This window comes from Saccopteryx bilineata, chromosome 12 (assembly GCF_036850765.1).
Source record: "Saccopteryx bilineata isolate mSacBil1 chromosome 12, mSacBil1_pri_phased_curated, whole genome shotgun sequence".
Lineage (NCBI taxonomy): Eukaryota > Metazoa > Chordata > Mammalia > Chiroptera > Emballonuridae > Saccopteryx > Saccopteryx bilineata.
Window position 1 is genome coordinate 59,034,341 of NC_089501.1, and position 20,056 is coordinate 59,054,396.

The following is a 20,056-nucleotide window of genomic DNA, read 5'->3' on the forward strand; positions in this document are numbered from 1 at the left end:
AATAAGAAACTTGAAAACTAGGAGGTTTTAAGTTTATCTGAGCCAAAATGACTCCAAACGTGTAGCAATTTATATTTCATTTAATTATTTTAGACAGTGGATATGAGAAAGAGAGAGAGAGAGAGAGAGAGAGAGAGAGAGAAGGGGGTGGAGCAGAAAGCATCAACTTTCATATATGCCTTTATCTGGAAAATCAAGTCTTTTATTTATTTATTTTACTCATGTTAGAGTGTGAAAACAGAGAAGCAAATTTTTAGAGACAGAGAAAGGCACAGATAGTGACAAACAGGAAAGAATGAGATGAGAAGCGTTCATTCTTTCTTAGAGCACCTTAGTTGTTCATTGATTGCTCTCTCATATGTGCCTTGAGCAGAAAGCTAAAGCACAACAAGTGACTCCTTGCTTAAGCCAGCAATGTTGGTCTTCAAGCCAGTGACCAGGGGTCATATCTATAATTCCACTCAAGCATGCAACCCCACACTGAAGCTAGTGATCCTGTGCTCAAACAAGTAACCTTGGCGTTTTGAACTTGGGTCATCTCCATCCCATTCCAATTCTCTATGCAATGCACCACTGCTTGGTCAGGCACTATTTCCACTGTATAGATTAAAAAACAGGCACAGAGAAGTTGAGAACCTTGTCTTTGGTTGCAAAGCTAGGGAAGGCACAGCTGAGATTCAAACCCACTATGCAATGATCTAGGACCCATGTGGTGTACACCATGAGATTCTAAACCTAAAGAAACAGTGAGGAGCCTGACCAGGTGGTGGCGCAGTGGATAGAGCGTCGGACTGGGATGCGGAAGGACCCAGGTTCGAGACCCCGAGGTCGCCAGCTTGAGCGCGGGCTCATCTGGCTTGAGCAAAAAGCTCACCAGCTTGGACCCAAGGTCGCTGGCTCCAGCAAGGGGTTACTCGGTCTGCTGAAGGCCCACGGTCAAGGCACATATGAGAAAGCAATCAATGAACAACTAAGAAGTCGCAACACGCAACGAGAAACTGATGATTGATGCTTCTCATCTCTCTGTTCCTGTCTGTCTGTCCCTGTCTATCTCTGCCTTTGTAAAAAAAAAAAAAACAGTGAGGAGAGAGAGGAAGACTAGCTGCCCAGTCTGAGCCAGGCACAGGGACATGGCACATGCTCATACTCCTTCCTGGTTTTCACCACTGAGATGAGAGGTCAGAGAAAACCAGGACAGGAGCTAAGAAAAGCCAAGGGAGGAGGGTGGTGAGCCTAGTAGGAGAGAAGGCTCCACTTTCCAGGAGTCAAGGAAATCCCTTTCCCTGGTGAGTCTGTCTCAAATCCCTCTCCCTGGGCAGTAACCTATATAAATTGACTCGATTTCCACGTTTTTAGGGGTTGAGTTTCTGTGCCTGACAGTGTGAGTTTTCTGTGGCCCTGTGGGAACTCTGCTTTCAGGGATGAGGAGGGGAAGAATGAGTTATGTGGTCATTATAGTTTTATGGAAATGAGATTTATTAGAACAGGAGGTGAAAGACCAGGAGGATATTTGTGTTGACATTCCCATATCACTTGAGGAACACTTTGTTGAGATCATCTTTTGTTATGAAAGTGAAGAAGTTGTTTAACCAGTTACTTCTGTACTAATTATAATCTTAGGAGGGTAAGGAATCAGTAAACTTCCTATGAAGTCCCCTCAGAGCTGGTATATGACCTGTGTAACAGCTATGGCTATGGAGATGCAATTAAATGCTAATGACTCACTCACTCTCCTTGCAAACAGAGGGCAAGGACATACTCCCCTGAGTATGTCCTCTGGTGTGTGAACAGATATGATTTTTGTGTAAAGCCTTCCTCTCACTCCCAGCAAACATAGTGTTTCCCCCTGAGTACTTCCTCTGGTGTATTAGGAGATCTGACTTTCGTGTAAAGCCTTGTTTACACTCCCTGCAAACATAGGGCTTCTCCCCTGAGTGTGTTCTCTGGTGTCTGAGGAGAGTTGATTTTAGTGAAAAGCCTCGCTCACACTCCCTGCAAACATAGGGCTTCTCCCCTGAGTGTGTTCTCTGGTGTCTGAGGAGACATAACTTCCGTGAAAAGCCTCGCTCACACTCCCTGCAAACATAGGGCTTCTCCCCTGAGTGTGTTCTTTGGTGTCTGAGGAGATGTGACTTCTGTGTAAAGCCTCGCTCACACTCCCTGCAAACATAGGGCTTCTCCCCTGAGTGTGTTCTCTGGTGTGTGAGGAGATTTGACTTCTGTGAAAAGCCTCGCTCACACTCCCTGCAAACATAGGGGTTCTCCACTGAGTTTATTCTCTGGTGTTTTAGGAGATCTGACTTTTGTGTAAAGCCTCGTTCACACTCACTACAAATATAGTTCTTCTTCCCTGAGTGTGTTCTCTGGTGTGTGAGAAGATGTGACTCTGTGAAAAGCCTCGCTCACACTCCCTGCAAACATAGGGGTTCTCCACTGAGTGTATTCTCTGGTGTTTTAGGAGATCTGACTTTTGTGTAAAGCCTCGTTCACACTCACTACAAATATAGTTCTTCTTCCCTGAGTGTGTTCTCTGGTTTTTGAGGAGATGTGACCCATCATCAAAGCCTTGTAGACACTCTCCATACTTGATAGCTTCATTTCTTGACATTTCTAATCTCATAGACAATTTTTCTGTGTCCACTGAATTCACATTCTGGCCTCTGCTAGGTGCTTCCTGTATCATTCTCTCTTGCTCACTAGAGCTTCCCAGGAGTCCTTTGGGAGGTTTCAAAAAGGCCCTTGAAATACTCCTCTGGCTGATCCTTTTAATGAAATGTTTGGACTTTTCTTTGTCCTTTTGACCTTCAGCTTTGTCATCCCCGTTGTGTGTATCAGTACATTGCTGCTGATGATTTGGATCCTCTGGGTAGGGATCCTTCGATTGCAGGTGTTTTTTTGTAGATGTTTCTGGGAGAATATCAGAGGGGTGATTGTGACCCACATGTTGGCTGAGAAATTTCAGACTGGAGAAGGCCAGAGAGAAGAAAGAACATGGTTGTATCTCTGGCTGTGATTCTGCTGAAAAAAAAAAAATTTTGGTCAAGACAAATGTTGACAAGTCTGCCTGGGTCATATGTTTTGTTAAGACGTGCCCCACGAGTCATTCGTATAGGGTTGACAGTGTAATATCTGTCTCCCACAAAGTGTGTTTTTACAGTCTCTTTTCTCTTTTAATTTTTATGTACCATATCTTTAGAAATCCACAAAGTCAATATCAACAGTACTTTCTATGCATTTCTAGATGAGGGACTCTCAACTAGCATTAGGGGCTGTTTCACTCCTTGTAGAGGTGTAACAATGCTGATGTTTCTTATATACATGTAGCTTTTAACACAGTTGTTTATAAAGACCATTGGCCCCAACTAGGAATTGCTTCCATCTTAGTTTCCAACAGATGGTAAACTGACAATATAGCCTTCCTCAAGCTTCACATCAAATATTCATACTTGATTTTATTCAGTGTCAGCCCATTTCATATACAATGGGGAGTCCTTTTTCAAAATATTTCCCCAACCATACTTTTTAAAAATTGACTGATTTTTGAGGACAAAAAGAGAAGAAAGAAGAGGAGAAAAAAGAAGAAAAAAAGAGAGAGAGGCATTTATTAATTGTTCTACCTAGACAGGCAGTCATTTGTCATTTCTTGTATGTGCCCTGACCCAGGCTCAACATTGGTATTATAGGTTGGAGCTCTAACCAAGTGAGCTAAGCATCCAAAGTCCCCAATCATAATTCTTACATACCTGAATCCCATCCCTCTCCAGCTAATCCATAATCCTCTCTCTTTTGGAGATAAAGTAATCTTTGAGAGGATTCCCACTGAGTGTATTCTCCAAAAATTAACAGAGCAAATCTTAAAAAGTAAGCCACCCTATAGCCGAGAACAGCATTTTCATCCCACCTCACTCAGAAAGGATTCCAGCATCTTAGCTCAGACCACAGAACTGCATTCCAGGCTTCTGGGCATCTATTGGACCTCTGCTCTTACCCTATATGCTAGACACAGGTGGCCCTCAGAAAACAGACCCATGCCAGTTTTCCCAGTGGATAGTGTTGGCCCTGCATGTGGATGTCCTAGGTTTGAACCCTGGTCAGGGCACACATGAAAAGTGACTATCTGCTTCTCTTCCCTTCCATCTCCCTCTTCTCTCTCTCTTCCCCTCCCACAGCCAGTGATTTGATCATCAGTTTGATAGTTCTGTTGGTTCAATTGTTGACCTCAGGCGCTGAGAACAACTCAGCTAGTCTGAGCATGGACCTCAGACTGGGGGTTCTGGGTGGATCCTGGTTGGGGTACATGAAGGAATCTGTCTATCTCCCTTTCCCTCACTTAAAAAACCTTAAATTTTTAAAATTTTTTCCATCATCATAGAAGTTTATGGTTAGTGCTGTGTTAAAAGGCTATCATATTTTTTTGCTTATTGGTGAATGGCAGTTTCTTATTTTACCTGGTGCCTGGGGAATGGCAGGATCAGTTAACAAATAAACAGTATCAAAAGGGCTTAGGAAATCATTGGCTTGTTAAGAAATATTTGTCCTAGAAAGACCTGAAAATGGCAACGGAAAAGGCAAATGCACAGACTCCCAGCTCATACCACCAAACTGGATTACAAATTAATTGAGAAAAAATCAGTGTGAAAAACCAACTGTGGGTTACAAGAACAGCTCTCGAAAACCAAGGAGCAAAAAAGAAGCCACACTGAGCATGGTAGGGAGAGCCAGGGAGAGATGAGTGTCCCTTGCTAAAAGGAACATAGGAGTTGTGAGGCTGAGAGCCCAGAAAGGCTCTCATTTTAAGGAAAAGAGTAGTAAAAATCACTCACAGCCACTTGCCTGGGGACATGGGAACAAAGTATGTTGAAAGGGCTGGCTTATCCTCCAAAAGAAAAGGGGAGAGAGAGACAGATGGTGAGGGACAGAGGAATGCATGGGAGAACCTGAGAAGCTGACTCATCCAGTGCTGGAGGAAGCCATAGCTGGGGGAGGGGTTGATCCATCCACATAATACAAGACAAGTGGTTCCAGGTCACCCATCTGAAGATATCTCTCCAGCTCCAATGAGCGCAAGAAGACACAGACGAAAACAAGTGGGGAGGAGGGGTAGTAACTCAGGTCTCCATGAAGATCTGAGATAAAACTCCCCCTAATGAAGCAGAAAAAACACCCTGCCACCACAGAGATTAACTGGCAGATCAGGTCTTCAGAGTCTCAGGATACACTCACCACATTCCTAGATACAGTTTCAAATAAGCCCCCTACTGAGATCAGTAAACAAGACTACACCTGAGAAGAAATTAAACAAATCAAGACCTCAAAGCAGCTAATAACAACCTAAGAAGACCTAGATATAAAACAAATGAAAATTGGAGGCAGACGACACCAAACCTAGACTCAACCAGCCCTACAAGCAACACACCCAAATACACAGACATAATGAGAAGTCAGAGAAGTGCAATGCAAATAAAATCACAAGAGAAATCTCCAGAGAAGAAACTGAGTGATATGGAAATAAACAAACTGCCGGATGCAGTTTAGAATAATAAATGTTAGGATACTTAGGGATCTTAGAACAACAATGGATGGTCATTATGAACACCTAAATAAAAAGATAACAAGAATAAAAAAGGACATTGAAATATTAAAAAAGAATAAGTCGGAGGTGACAAATATAATATCTGAAATGAAGACCACAATAGAAGGAATTAAAAGCAGGATGGATAAAGCTGAAGATTGAATCAGTGAGTTGAAGGACAAGATGAACAAATGCATGGAAGCAGAACAGAAAAAAAAAGAGACTCAAAATGTCTGAGAAAACTCTAAGAGAGCTCTGTGACAACATGAAGAGAAATAACATCCACATCATAGGGGTGCCTGAAGAAGAGAAAGTACAAGGGATAGAAACTTTATTCAATCAAAAAAAAGCTGAGGCCCTGGCTGGTTGGCTCAGCGGTAGAGCGTCGGCCTAGCGTGCGGAGGACCCGGGTTCGATTCCCGGCCAGGGCACATAGGAGAAGCGCCCATTTGCTTCTCCACCCCTCCGCCGTGCTTTCCTCTCTGTCTCTCTCTTCCCCTCCCGCAGCCAAGGCTCCATTGGAGCAAAGATGGCCCGGGCACTGGGCATGGCTCTGTGGCCTCTGCCTCAGGCGCTAGAGTGGCTCTGGTCGCAATATGGCGACGCCCAGGATGGGCAGAGCATCGCCCCCTGGGGGGCAGAGCACCACCCCTGGTGGGCGTGCCGGGTGGATCCCGGTCGGGCGCATGCGGGAGTCTGTCTGACTGTCTCTCCCTGTTTCCAGCTTCAGAAAAATGAAAAAAAAAAAAAAAAACAAACAAAAAAAAAACTGAAAACCTCCCTAAACTGATGCAAGAAAAAATCTCACAAGGTCAAGAAGCAAAAAGAACTCCATTAAAGTGAAACCCAAAAAGACCTACACCAAGACATATCATAATTAAAATGCCAAAGCTATGCTATAAAGAGTAAATATTAAAAGCTGCTTGAGAAAAGAAGGCTATCACCTACAAAGGAGCCCCCATAAGGATGACACTCGACTTCTCAACAGCAACATTTGAGGCCAGAAAAGAATGGCAAGAAATATTCAAAGTAATACAGAACAAGAGCTTACAACCAAACTACTTTATCCAGCAAGGCTATCATTTAAAATTGAAGGAGAAATAAAAAGCTTCCCAGACCAGCCTGACCAGGCGGTGGCGCAGTAGATGGAGCATCGGACTGGGATGCAGAGGACCCAGGTTCAAGACCCCGAGGTAGGCAGCTTGAGTGCGGGCTCATCTGGTTTGAGCAAAAAGCCCACCAGCTTGAACTCAAGGTCGCTGGCTCCAGCAAGGGGTTACTTGGTCTGCTGAAGGCCCGCGGTCAAGGCACGTATGAGAAAGCAATCAATGAACAACTAGGGTGTTGCAACGCGCAATGACAAACTAATGATTGATGCTTCTCATCTCTCTCCATTCCTATCTGTCTGTCCCTGTCTGTCCCTCTCTCTGACTAATCTCTGTCTCTGTAAAAAAAAAAAGAAAAAAAATTTAAAAAAAGAAAAAAGCTTCCCAGACCAAAAAAAACCAAAAACAAACAAACAGAAAAAACAAACCTCAAGGAATTTATTGCAACCAAACCAAAGCTGCAGAAAATGTTAAGGGGTTTGTTTTAAACAGATCAAAGTGGGAAAAGAATACAGAAAAAAAAAAAAAAAAAAAAGGAATACACCTTTAAAGAATAAAATGGCAATAAACAACTATATATCAATAATATCCTTAAATGTAAATGGATTAAATGATCCAATCAAAAGACATAGGGTAGCTGCTTGGATAAGAAAACAGGACCTGTACATATTCTATCTACAAGAGACACATCCTAAAACAAAAGATGCACATAGACTGAAAGTAAAAGGATTAAAAAAATATTTCATGCAAATGGAAATGAAAATAAAGCTGGGGTAGCAATACTTATATCAGACAAAGTGGACTTTAAAACAAAGAATATAGTGAGCAATAAAGAAGGTCACTACATAATGATAAATAAAGCAATCCAACAGAAAGATATAATGATCATAAATATCTACGCACCTAATATAGGAACACCTAAATATATAAAGCAGACTTTGATGAATATAAAGGGCAAGATCAACTGCAATGCTATAATAGTAGGAGATTTCAATACCCCACTAACATCACTAGATAGATCCTCAAGGAAGAAAATTAACAAAGAAACAGCAGACTTAAAAGACACACTAAATCAACTTGATTTAATAGATATCTTTAGAACCTTTCACCCTAAGGCAGCAGAATATACATTCTTTTCAAATCCTCATGGTATATTCTCTAAGATAGGCCACATGTTAGGACACAAAAGCAGTCTCAACAAATTTAAGAAGATTGAAATCATATCAACCATTTTCTATGACCAAAATGGCATGAAACTAAAAATCAACCACAACAGAAAAACTGAAAAATATTCAAACACATGGAAACTAAATACCATGTTATTAAATAACAAATGGGTTAACATTGAAATCTACAAAGAAATAAAAAAAATTCCTAGAAACAAATGATAATGAGCAAACAACAACTCAAAATTTATGGGACACAGCAAAAGCAGTCCTGAGAGGGAAGTTCAAAGCAGTACAGGCATTCCTTAAGAAGCTTGAAATAGCTCAAAGAAACAATAACCCTTCATCTAAAGAACTAGAAAAAAAAACAGCAAGTAAGGCCCAGAGGTAGTAGAAGGATAGAAAAGAATAATGATCAGAGCAGAAATAAATGACATAGAAGCTAAAGAAACAATATGGAAGACCAATGAAACAAAGAACTGGTTCTTTGAAAGGGTAAACAAAATCGATTAACCTTTAACAAGACTCACCAAGAAAAAAAAAGAGCCTTACCAGGCAGTGGCGCAGTGAATAGAGCATCGGACTGGGATGCAGAGGACCCAGGTTTGAAACTCCAAGGTTGCCAGCTTGAGTACAGGCTCATCTGGTTTGAGCAAAAACTCACCAGCTTCAACCCAAGGTTGCTGGCTCGAGCCAAAGGTTACTCAGTCTGCTGAAGACCCCGCAGTCAAGGAACATTAATAAACTGAAAAAGCAATTAATAAACAACTAGAGTGTTGTGATGTGCAACATAAAACTAATGTTTGATGCTTCTCATCTCTCCATTCCTGTCTATCTGTCCCTGTCTATACCTCTTTTTTACTCTTTTTGTCTCTGTTAAAAAAAAAGAAAAAAAAAGAGAGGACTCAAATAAATGAGAAATGAGAGTGGAGAAATAACCGAAACAACAGAAATAAAAAATATTGTAAGAAAATACTATGAATAACTGTATGCCAAAATATTATACAACCTAGGTGAAATGGACAAATTACTTGAAACATATAATCTTCCAAAAATCAATCTAGAAGAATCAAAAAACCTAAATAGACCAATTACAACAAAAGAGATTAAAACTGCTATCAAAGAGCTCCCAAAAAACAAAACTCCTGGGCCCAATGGCTTCACATGTAAATTATACCAAATATTCAAAAAAGAACTAACTCCTATCTTTCTTAAGCTATTTCAAAAATTCAGGAGGAAGAAACACTTCCAAATTTTTTATGAGGCGAGCATAATTCTGATTACAAAACCAGGCAAAGACAACACAAAGAAAAAAAAATTATAGGCCAATAACTCTGATGAATTTAGATGCTAAAATTTTCAACAAAATATTAGCAAACCAGATCCAGCAATACTGAAAAAAAATCATACAACATAATCAAGTGGGATTTATTCTGGGGAGGCAAGGATGGTACAACATTCTTAAATCAATTAATGTGATTCACCACATAAAAAAAATGAAGGAGAAAAACCACATGATAATTTCAACAAATGCAGAAAATGCATTTGATAAAATCCAGCACTGATTTATGATAAAAACTATTAGCAAAGTGGGAATACAAGAAACATACCTCAACATGACAAACCCACAGCCAACATTATAATTAATGGACAAAAATTAAAAGCAATTCTCGTAAGACAGGAACAAGGCAGGGGTGCCCTCTTTCACCACTCTTATTCAACACAGTACTGGAAGTTTTAGCTACAGCAATCTGACAAAAGGAAATAAAAAGCATCCAAGTTGGAAAAAAAGTAACAGTATCATTATTAGCAGATGATATGATACTGTATACAGAAAACCCTAAAGTCTTTGTCAAAAAACAACTGGACTTAATAAATAAATTCAGCAAAGTGCCAGGATATAAAATTAATAAATAAGAATCGGAGGTATTTTTATACACAATGAACTGTCAGAAAGAGAAATTAAGGAATCAATCACCTTCACTATATTAACCAAAAAAATAAAGTACCTAGGAGTAAATTTAACCAAGGAGGTTAAACACTTGTACTTGAAAAATTATGAACATTGATAAAAGAAATCAAGGAAGACACAAAGAAGTGGAAGCATATACTGTGCTCATGGTTAGGAAGAATAAACATAATTAAAATGTCTCTATTACCCAAAGCAATTTATAAATTCAATGCAATACCAATTAAAATACCAATGACATGCCTAACCAGGTGGTGGCGCAGTGGATAGAGCGTCGGACTGGGATGCGGAAGACCCAGGTTCGAGACCCCGAAATCGCCAGCTTGAGTGCGGGCTCATCTGGTTTGAGCAAAGAGCTCACCAGATTGGACCCAGGGTCGCTGGCTCGAGCAAGGGGCTACTCGGTCTGCTATAGCCTCACGGTCAAGGCACATATGAGAAAGCAATCAATGAGCAACTAAAGTGTCGCAACGAGAGACTAATGATTGATGCTTCTCATCTCTCTCCGTTCCTGTCTGTCCCTATCTATCACTCTGACTCTCGCTGTCTCTGTAAAAAAAACAAACAAACAAACAAAAATACCAATGACATACTTCAAAGATATAGAACACATATTCCAAAAATTTATATGGAACCAAAAAGATCATGAATAGTCTCAGCAATCTTGAAAAAGAAGAACAATGTGGGAGGTATCACACTTCCTAATATCAAGTTATACTACAAGGCCATTGTACACAAAACAGCTTGGTACTGGCATAAGAACAGCCATATAGATCAATGGAAGAGAACAGAGAACCCAGAAATAAACCCGTATCTTTATGGACAATTGATATTTGACAAAGAAAGTAAGAGCATACAGTGGAGTAAAGACAGTCTCTTTAACAAATGGTGTTGGGAAAACTGGACAGCTACTTGCAAAAAAATGAAACTAGACCATCAACATACACCATGCACAAAAAGTAACTCAAAATGAATAAAGGACTTAAATGTAAATTGTGAAACCGTAAGTATTCTAGAAGAAAACTTAGTAAGCTCACCGACATCTATCATAGCAATATCTTTGCTGATTTATCTCCACAGGCAAATGAAATAAAAGACAGGTTAAACAAATGGGACTATATCAAACTAAAAAGCTTTTGCACAGCTAAAGGCAATATGAACAGAATAAAACGACAAACCACACAATGGGAGAACATATTTGACAATACATCTGATAAGGGATTAATAACCAAAATTTATAAAGAACTTGTAAAACTCAACACCAGGAAGACAAATATTATCCACTCAAAAACTGGGCACAAGAAATGAATAAATAATTCTCCAAAGAGGACACACAGATGGCCAAGAGACAAATGAAAAAATGTTCAACATCACTAATCATTAGAGAAATGCAAATTAAAACCACAATGAGATACTACCTCACACCAGTCAGAATAGTGCTCATGAACGAAACAACACATGACAGGTGCTGGCACAGATATGGAAAAAGGGCACCCCTCCTTCACTGCTGGTGGGAATGCAGACTGGTGCAGCCACTGTGGAAAACAGTATGGAGATTCTTCAAAAAATTAGAAATGGGCCTGACCTGTGGTGGCGCAGTGGATAAAGCATCGACCTGTAAATGCTGAGGTTGCTGGTTCGAAACCCTGAGCTTGCCTGGTCAAGGCCCATATGGGAGTTGATGCTTCCAGCTCCTCCCCCTGTCTCTCTCTCCCCCTCTCTCAACTCTCTAAAATGAATAAATAAAATAAAATTAAAAAAAAAAAATTAGAAATGGAACTGCCTTTTGACCCAGCCATCCCACTTATAGGAATATTTCCCAAGGACACCATATCACCGACTGAAAAAAAGAAATGCACCACCATGTTTATGGCAGCATTGTTCACAATATCAAAGATCTGGAAACAGCCCATGTATCCATAAGTGGACAAGGGGATTAAAAAGCTGTGGTACATATACACAATGGAATACTATGGGGTATGAAAAAAAAAGAAAACATTACCTTTTGCAACAATATGGAGGGACCAGGAAACTATTATATTGAGTGAAACAAGCCAGGCAGAGAAAAAAAATATCATATGACCTCACTCTTTTGAGGAATCCAAGGAATAATGAAAACTGAGGAACAAAATTGAGACAGAAAAGAATCAGAGGGACCAGAGGAAAAGAGGACAGAGGATAAGGGGATGATAGGATGGGATAAACCTGAAGGGAAAGGGGGAGGGTGCATTAGGGAGGGGGACAAGAGAGATGTTGAGGGGAATGGAGAGAGGGGGGATGCATTCGGGGTGACCCTAGAATCTATGTAAGCACAATTAATTAAAATAAAAAAATAAAGAAGAAAAAAAAATTTTTAAGTAAAAATATAAAGATTTTTCTTAAGAGTCAAAGGCATATGAAATGAGTCCTTAATTTCTGAAGCATCTAATTCAAAATCTTACTGACTTTAGTGTACCATGAACATTTCGAAGGTGAGTTCTCTCTTTTTCTTCCATTTTTTTTCCATTTTGAAGAATGATTGTGCTCACCTCTATCTCCTGAGAGCTCTCTCTTCTGCTTGCTTCTGCACTTAATGCCCAGCTTCTGGCCATACTCATCACCATACCAGTTTAGCAACTCACAGTCTGACCTGATGACCTGGCAGTTTTGGTAGAAAATCTGCCTGCGATACTGAAAGGCCACCAGGTTCTGCTCTTCATCATCCCGGGCACAGTTCACGTACCTGGGATTGAGGCAGGTGAAAGAAAAGAAACCCACAAGTGATAAGTTTCTACTACCTCTCAGATCCATGTCCAGCTCTGCACCTGACACTCGGGTTCTGATGTCATCCACTCCCACAGTGCTCCTGGAGAACCTTCTGTTCAATGTCTGAGCCTGTCACCATGTCATACTACTTCCTATGTCCAGGTCTTGCTTACGATGATCATCCTGCCTAATACCATTTTCCAAAGCCAATTCCAGATGTAACCTCCACCCTGATTGGCTATAAAACCCAGTGACCTCTAGCTTCTCTAAACTAACTCAGGTCCTGTTTATATCACAGAACTTCCTACTTGATGTTGGACTTAGTGTCAAGATTAGTTCACATCATTCAATACTCAATGCAAGTTCATCTTTTTTTGAGAGGCCTTTCTCCATTCTCACATTTTATTTAGGTAGCATTTGATGCCACACGCAGGTTCCCAAAAAAACATGGAGGTCTCCCTGCCCCACTGAAGTGAGAAATGGGGAGGCGGACAAACTCCTGCATGCGCCCAACAGGGATCCACCTGGAATGCCCACCAGGGGGCGATACTCAGCCCATCTCAGCATTGTGCTGCTACAACTGAGGCCACTCTAGCAACTGAGGCAGAGGCCATGGAGCCATCCTCATTGCTCAGGCCAACATTGCTCCAATATAGCCTTGGCTGCAGGAGGGGAAGAGAGAGACAGAGATGAAGGAGAGGAGGAAGGATAGAGAAGCAGATGAGCACTTCTGTGTGCCCTAGCTGGGAATCAAACCCTGGACTTCCATGATTGAGCTGATGCTCTACCGCTGAGCCAACTGACCAGGACTTGGAGGTTTCTTTATCTTAGCAAAATCTTTCAGAACAATAATAGCTTATTCACATTCTGTAGCCTCTGATAAAAGAGCACCTAGGATAGTGGTTAATGATCATTGCTCTGCAGGCTTCAGAACTCATTTCTAGTTAGAAGTGAGGCTGGGGTGGCACAGTGGATAAAGCGTCGCCCTGGAAATGCTGAGGTCACTGGTTCGAAACCCTGGGCTTGCCTGGTCAAGGCACATATGGGAGTTGATGCTTCCAGTTCCTCCCCCCTTCCCTCTTTGTCTCTCTCTCCTCTCTCTCTCTCTCTGTCTCTCTCCTCTCTAAAAATGAATAAAAAAAAAAATAAAAAAAAAAATAAGTGAGGCTGGGATAATTTGCTTCCCTCACAGTTCTAGGCTATGCTTGGTTTAGGTATCCTGGCACTGTGCACTTCTCAAAAAATAGGAAAATTATAGTTAAACATTTCTAAAATCAATTGTTTTACTCTGTCTGCAATTCGTCCTCCATAAGATGGGTTATATGATCTGTTTTAAAAATGAGTACCTTCCTCTAACTGAAACATAGTAAGGACTTGCTTAAATAATGTTTATTAGATCAATTAAAGTGTAATCCAGGACCTCAAAATTTTTTTCCACTGCCTAAATTTTGTCTAGCATAGAGATGTATAGTTTGAGAACATATGTTATATTTTATCTCTTTTTTTCCTCTAAATACCTCTTGTTTTGAAAGAGTACTGAATGGAGAAAAAAGAGGAACAGAGGATTGAGGGAGACCACTGAGGGAGGCATGATGAGAAGGAAAGATGTATGGGCCTGAGAGGGATGAGTGTTCTCGTGACTCCCAGAAACTTCTTGGCCTTACCTCATCCAGTTGTTCCAGGGTTCATCCTTCCCATCCACATACTCATGGCGGTTTCTCCCTTTGGTGATCTGCATTTCAGGAAGAAAATATGAAGCCTTTTTTTTGAGTGAGGAGGTAATAGAAGAATTATTTTACTCTACTGTCAACAAAGCTCTATTAGCTTGCATGCATTGCCAATTGTGACCATGTGATATATTTCTTGCTTATCACATCTGAGTGGACCAGTCCACTCAGGGCTGGGAGGAGGTATTTCATTGTGTCTGTACCACTTTGCTCCCACTTAACCTGTGATCCTCAACAGGAGCTCCATGGTCTGCAAAGTCCACTCAGCACCCAGAGCTAACCATATTGTCTCCATCCATGTCCTAGCATGAAAAAGCACAGATTCCACCAAGCCATGGGAGGGATGTGGGAAGCCACAAGACAGGGGAAGAGGTAAATACTTCTCACCAGACAGGAGTATCCGTTGTTGCCTGCCTCTTCATCTTCTGTGATCTGGCCCTTATAAGGGCCAAAGTGCAGACCCACTGGCAGAGCAGATGCCTCATTCCACACTCCAAGCCCAGCTTCAGGGATGCCTGATGCTCTGATTCTCAACCCAGGAGGCAGAGTGAGGGCTGCATGGTTTGGATGCCCCTTATCCACTGCACTGTCTTTTACAAATGTAGGGGGCCCATGCACGTCACAACTGTCAATGAAGAAGTTCTGACACTCCTCACAATCTGGGGGTGAGAGCAACAGGGATTAGGGAAGGTGTAGTGCATGTTCCTAGACATATAGAGCTTCAGAGAGAGCCCAGGCACTCACATCATTGAACCCAATTTTGTAGTGCAGGTCCCAAGGGGAAGAGAATGCTCTGAGGGCCAAATGACCAGATAAAATTATTATATAAAGATCTAACATGCTTTCTGAGGGTCACGTACAGAGGTAGTTATCTACCTAGGGCTTGCTGACCTTTTGGTACACATGACTTTTTCTTCTCATAGGCTATACAATTTTACTTCAGTCTTCTTTCTCCTGAGTTCCAAATTGGAGAAGAGTGAGTTTGGTAGAATCTGGAGTTTTAGTCCCTATTTTGTCAGAAAACACACAGACTCCTCCCATCAAATTATCAGCTGTCCTTTTATATACTCTGGTATTTTCCTTTGTCAACTATTGGCTCATAGATCCTCTATAATAGTAAGCCTCTACACTGACTACAGATGACCAATTCAATTTTTGTTTCTAGATCTTCCTATTATGAGGTTTAACTTCTCAAATTTTAGTTATTCATAAATATTTATTAAGGGCACAGTATATGTAAGGTATTGAGGAAAGGCTTGGTATACAACACCAACCGCATATGGTTACTATTATCAGAGATGTATATTGGACAACGTGTATCTGTCAATTATTTTACATTGAATTTAAGCCCTAGCCAGTGGCTCAGTGGATAGAGCATCAGCCCAGTGTATGTCCCGGGTTTGATTTTAGTCATGGTACATATAAGAAGTGACTACCTCCTTCTCCACCCCTTTCTCTCCCCCTTCTTTCCTTCTTCCTTTCCTGAAGCCAGTGGCCCAATTGGTTCAAGCATTGGCCCTGGGCACTGAGGATGGCTCGGTTAGCCAGAGCACATCATCCTGAGCTAAAAACAGCTCAATACTTGAGAATTGGGGTTGGCGGGTAGATCCTGGTAAGAGTACATATGGGAGTCAGCCTCACTATCTCCTTTCATCTTACCTAAAAAATAGATACATACACAAAGAAATAAATTGAATATTGTCAAGGAATATATGAATGTATCTTTACCTTACACATTAGCATTCAAGAGCTCAGAGAATTTGTAAGATTTTCCAAAGCTCCAGTGCTAAATTCATTCAGTTTAGTAGAGCTTAAATCCAGGCTTATTCAAAGTCCACCCCACATACCTAGGCCATAAATATTAGCCTTTCTAGAGGACTCTGAAAAACTAAAATCTTCAAATGATTTTCTCTTACCCAATTTTCATCTAGAGTGTTGTCCAGAAGGTCTTGCTTCTCAAGGATGGACTGTGATGCTGAGGACCCATGTTTGAAACCCCAAGGCTGCCGGCTTCAGTAGGGGCTTATCTGGCCTGAGTGCAGGCTCACCAGCTTGATCACAGGATCATAAACATGACCCCATGTTTTCTGGCTCAAGTCTATTGTAGCTGGCTTGAGCAAGGGGTCCCTCACTGAGCTGTAGTCCCCCAGTCAAGGAACATATGAGAAATAAATAAATGACAACTAAGGAGCTGCAGTAAAGAATTGATTCTTCTCATCTCTCTCCCTTTCAGCCAGTCTATTCCTGTCTGTCCCTCCCTCTCTCTCTCTCACTAAAATAAAAAAGAAAAAGAAAGAAATTGGCCGTTTATGTCAAAAATATAATAAAGGTCACTTAACTAGACAAAAAGTCCATTTCTTTAATATTACACTTTCCCCTGTCTTCTTTTTTTAAATATTTTAACATTTTCGCCTGACCTGTAGTGGCACAGTGAATAAAGCAGTAACCTGAAATAATGAGGTCAACAATTCATAACCCAAGGCTTGCCTGGTCAAGACACATACAAGATGCAACTATAAAAAGTTGACACTTTCTGTTCCTGTCTGTCTCCTTCTTCTCTCTTTCTCATGCCTCTCTCTAAAACAGAGGTCTCAAACTCGCAGCCCGCATGCGGCCCGCCCACCAATTTTGTGCGGCTGCAGACTGGCCCACAGATTAATCCACGAAGTTTGATTAGTCTGCGGGCCGCACAAAATTGGTGGGCGGGCCGCATGGCAACGAGTTTGAGATCCCTGCTCTAAAAGCAATAAAATTCTTTTTATTGATTTAAGAGACAGAGGAGGGAAGAGTGTGAGAGAGAAACATTGATTTGTTGTTCCACTCATTTATGCATTTAGTGGTTGATTATTCTTTCTTTTTTATTTTTTTTATTTTTTTTATTTTATATTTTTATTTATTTATTCATTTTAGAGAGGAGAGGGAGAGAGAGAGAGAGAGAGAGAGAGAAGGGGGGAGGAGCTGGAAGCATCAACTCCCCTATGTGCCTTGACCAGGCAAGCCCAGGGTTTCGAACCGGCGACCTCAGCATTTCCAGGTTGACGCTTTATCCACTGCGCCACCACAGGTCAGGCTCTTTCTTTTTTCTTTTCTTTTTTTTAGCTAGAAAGACAGGAGAGAGATGAGAAGCATCAACTCATAGCTGCGGTACCTTAGTTGTTCACTGATTGCTTTCTCATATGTGCCTTGACTAGGGAACTGTAGCTGAGTCAGTGACTTCTTGCTCAAACCAGCAACCTTGGGCTCAAACCAGTGAACATGGGGTTACATCCACGACCCCATGCTCAAGCTAGCAACCCCTCAGTCAAGCCCGCAACCTTGGGGTTTAAAACCTGGGTCCTCATTGTCCCAGGTTGATGCTCTATGCTTTGTGCTACCACCTGGTCAGGCTTCAATGGTTGATTCTTATATGGGCCTTGACAGGACATCAAACACACAACCTTGGTGTATGGGGATGACTCTCTAATGAATTAAGCAACTTGGCCAGGGCTCCTTTCTGTCTTCTTGTTTCAGAGTGGCCTTGTCCAGTCTAATGGTACAGTGATCATCTTGTATCTTTTCTTTCTTATTCTTCCACCCTTACACATTTGGCCATCTTTACCCTTCCTTAATCATCAGAGTCTGGTCAGCACCAAACAGTCTTGGGAACACAGCCTCAGGTCTGTGGACCACAGAAACCATTTGGGTCAAGTTAGAGATCACATCTGGACTTCAGCTGTGTTTCAGTGCTAGACCCATGAAAGCAGAAGGACCTTACTGACCACACCCTCATGAAACCAGACACACTGAGGAGATGGCTGATACAGGGCCTGATACAATGGTCCCTACCCTGGCCCACAACCCCAGCTGCCTAAATCACCATGATTAATCCTTTCTTGTCTGCAATGTGGCCGGCACTACCCAGACAGCGCTGTCCTGGAGCGCTGCTCATTGGCCAGACCTGCCTCCTCCTCTTGTGATGACAAGTGTTCTGAATGAGTTATGTGCTTTTATACTTTTATACCGTTCCTGCTCATAAACACATCTGTAAATATGTGCAATTACTTACACATGGAGGCAGTGTAGCAAATTGCCCCTTATTGCACAATATACTGTTTGCATCTCGCTCTTTTGCTAAATGCAAGCTCTGTCCCTTGTTAGCCGCTAAGAGGAGGGGACCTGACCCTGGGTCAGTTTCTAAAGGGCAGCACCATGCCTGTGGCCCCTCACCTCGCTGCCTTCGAGTCCATTCTTTATGCGGGTCCTCAGTGTCCTCCGCCGCGGGTCTGGTGGCCTGCCGGCGGTGAACCATGGAAGCGGTCGGAGGGGCTCTGAGGCCTGGGGAGAAACAAAATCATGGTCCCCAAAGGGAAGCACTTGAAGGAGCAGCCCTGACACAGACCGGCCCGTGTGCCGCCCGCGGTTCCCGCCCGGTTCTAGCGCGTTTCCCGCGCCTCGTCACCTGTGCGCAGCAGCGCGTCCTGGTTCCTCTCCACGTTGGGACAGCGCGCCTTCTCCGAGTCACCCATGGCGGCCACCCCTCCTGGGAAAAGTAGGTGCGGAAGTCCCTGAAGACATCGGTTGCCAGGGGAGACGCAGCCACGTGACCCCGTGCAGCGGCCGGCGGAACCGCCCCTCGCCTGCTGGGTCCGGTCCAGGCTTGCCCCAGCCCGCTGCCCTGTGCTCACCTGCGGCTAGGCTCACGCCTTGCTCGCCACGCCCTCAGCACCGCCCTCAGGCCCCCGTTCATGTCCATGCTCCAGGCACCCCGCATGCACGCCCAGCCCCGAGGTGCCTGTGCGGGAGACAGCGCTGAGGCTGACTGCTTGGCCCACGGGTGCGCTCTTGCGTGCATGCGCGCTCCCGGTGGGGTGTCTTGAGAGGGGACATGTGGGTCCAGCCCCAAGGGCTCAAGGACGGGCCAGGCTGGGGACTCCAGCCAAGTCAGTGACCCCCCTTGCTCAAACCAGCGACTTCGGCTTTAAGGCAGCGACCTTTGAGGTCAGCCAGCAACCGTGGGGTCATGTCTATGATCCCGCGCTCAAGCTGTTGCGTCCGTGCTCAAGCGGGGTGAGCTTATTACATTTTCTTTTTGTTCAAGTGCTCTCTTTGTTGTAAGAGACTAATATTGCAAATTAATATTGATATTCTAGGAAGAAAAGTTCAGGCTTTTCTGTTCTTTCCTTTAAAAATGGAGGAAAAGGGATGTAAAAGTCTCCTGACTTACAAGGACGACTAGGGTCATTTGGTTTAAAAATCTCTGAAAGAATTAAGGTTAACTAAAAAACTTCTCTTTCAATAGGAGGCTGAATTTTCATACCGCCTTGCATTGATTGTAGTTCCTCCCTTTCCTGGAATCTTGAGAGTAAAATACCTCTAGGCTAGAGAGGTAAGAGGAACCCTGAAAGATTTGCAAATGTCTTTGATTGTGTTACCTTGAGAGTTTTAATGTTTCTGTGTATCCCCTAGACAAATGTTTTACTCTTGTTAATAATTGTGCCATAATGTCATGCTCTCCCCCACACGCATGTGGTCAAGGGTATATAAGCAGCTTCTGAACTATTATGGGGGGCTGCACAATTTGGGCCTCATGCCTCATGTCAGTCATATGCAGCTGGCATATTTAAAATTTTCTCCTTTAATAAAACTCTTCAAAATTCATCTGGACTGGGTGTCTCTACATGGACTCAATGAAGTGAGGTACAGTGCCTTTCAGAACCTGGGGTGCAGTACTTTATAACATCTTGAGTTCCTCTATTCTACTCTCAAGTTTATTGAACATCGTTATGACTGTT

At 42.4% G+C, this 20,056-nt stretch overlaps 1 protein-coding gene across 1 annotated transcript; it reads right to left on the reverse strand.

Moving 5' to 3' along the window:
* Positions 1 to 1,468: 1,468 nt before the first annotated feature.
* Positions 1,469 to 18,824, reverse strand: LOC136316223 (histone-lysine N-methyltransferase PRDM9-like). Its single transcript, XM_066248127.1, has 6 exons — positions 18,724 to 18,824; positions 18,492 to 18,599; positions 14,673 to 14,944; positions 14,223 to 14,290; positions 12,342 to 12,535; positions 1,469 to 3,018 (listed from the first exon to the last, which is right to left on the reverse strand). The coding sequence occupies exons 1-6, from the start codon at positions 18,788 to 18,790 to the stop codon at positions 2,288 to 2,290; spliced, it is 1,440 nt and encodes a 479-aa protein (XP_066104224.1). The 5' UTR covers positions 18,791 to 18,824; the 3' UTR covers positions 1,469 to 2,287.
* Positions 18,825 to 20,056: the final 1,232 nt, after the last annotated feature.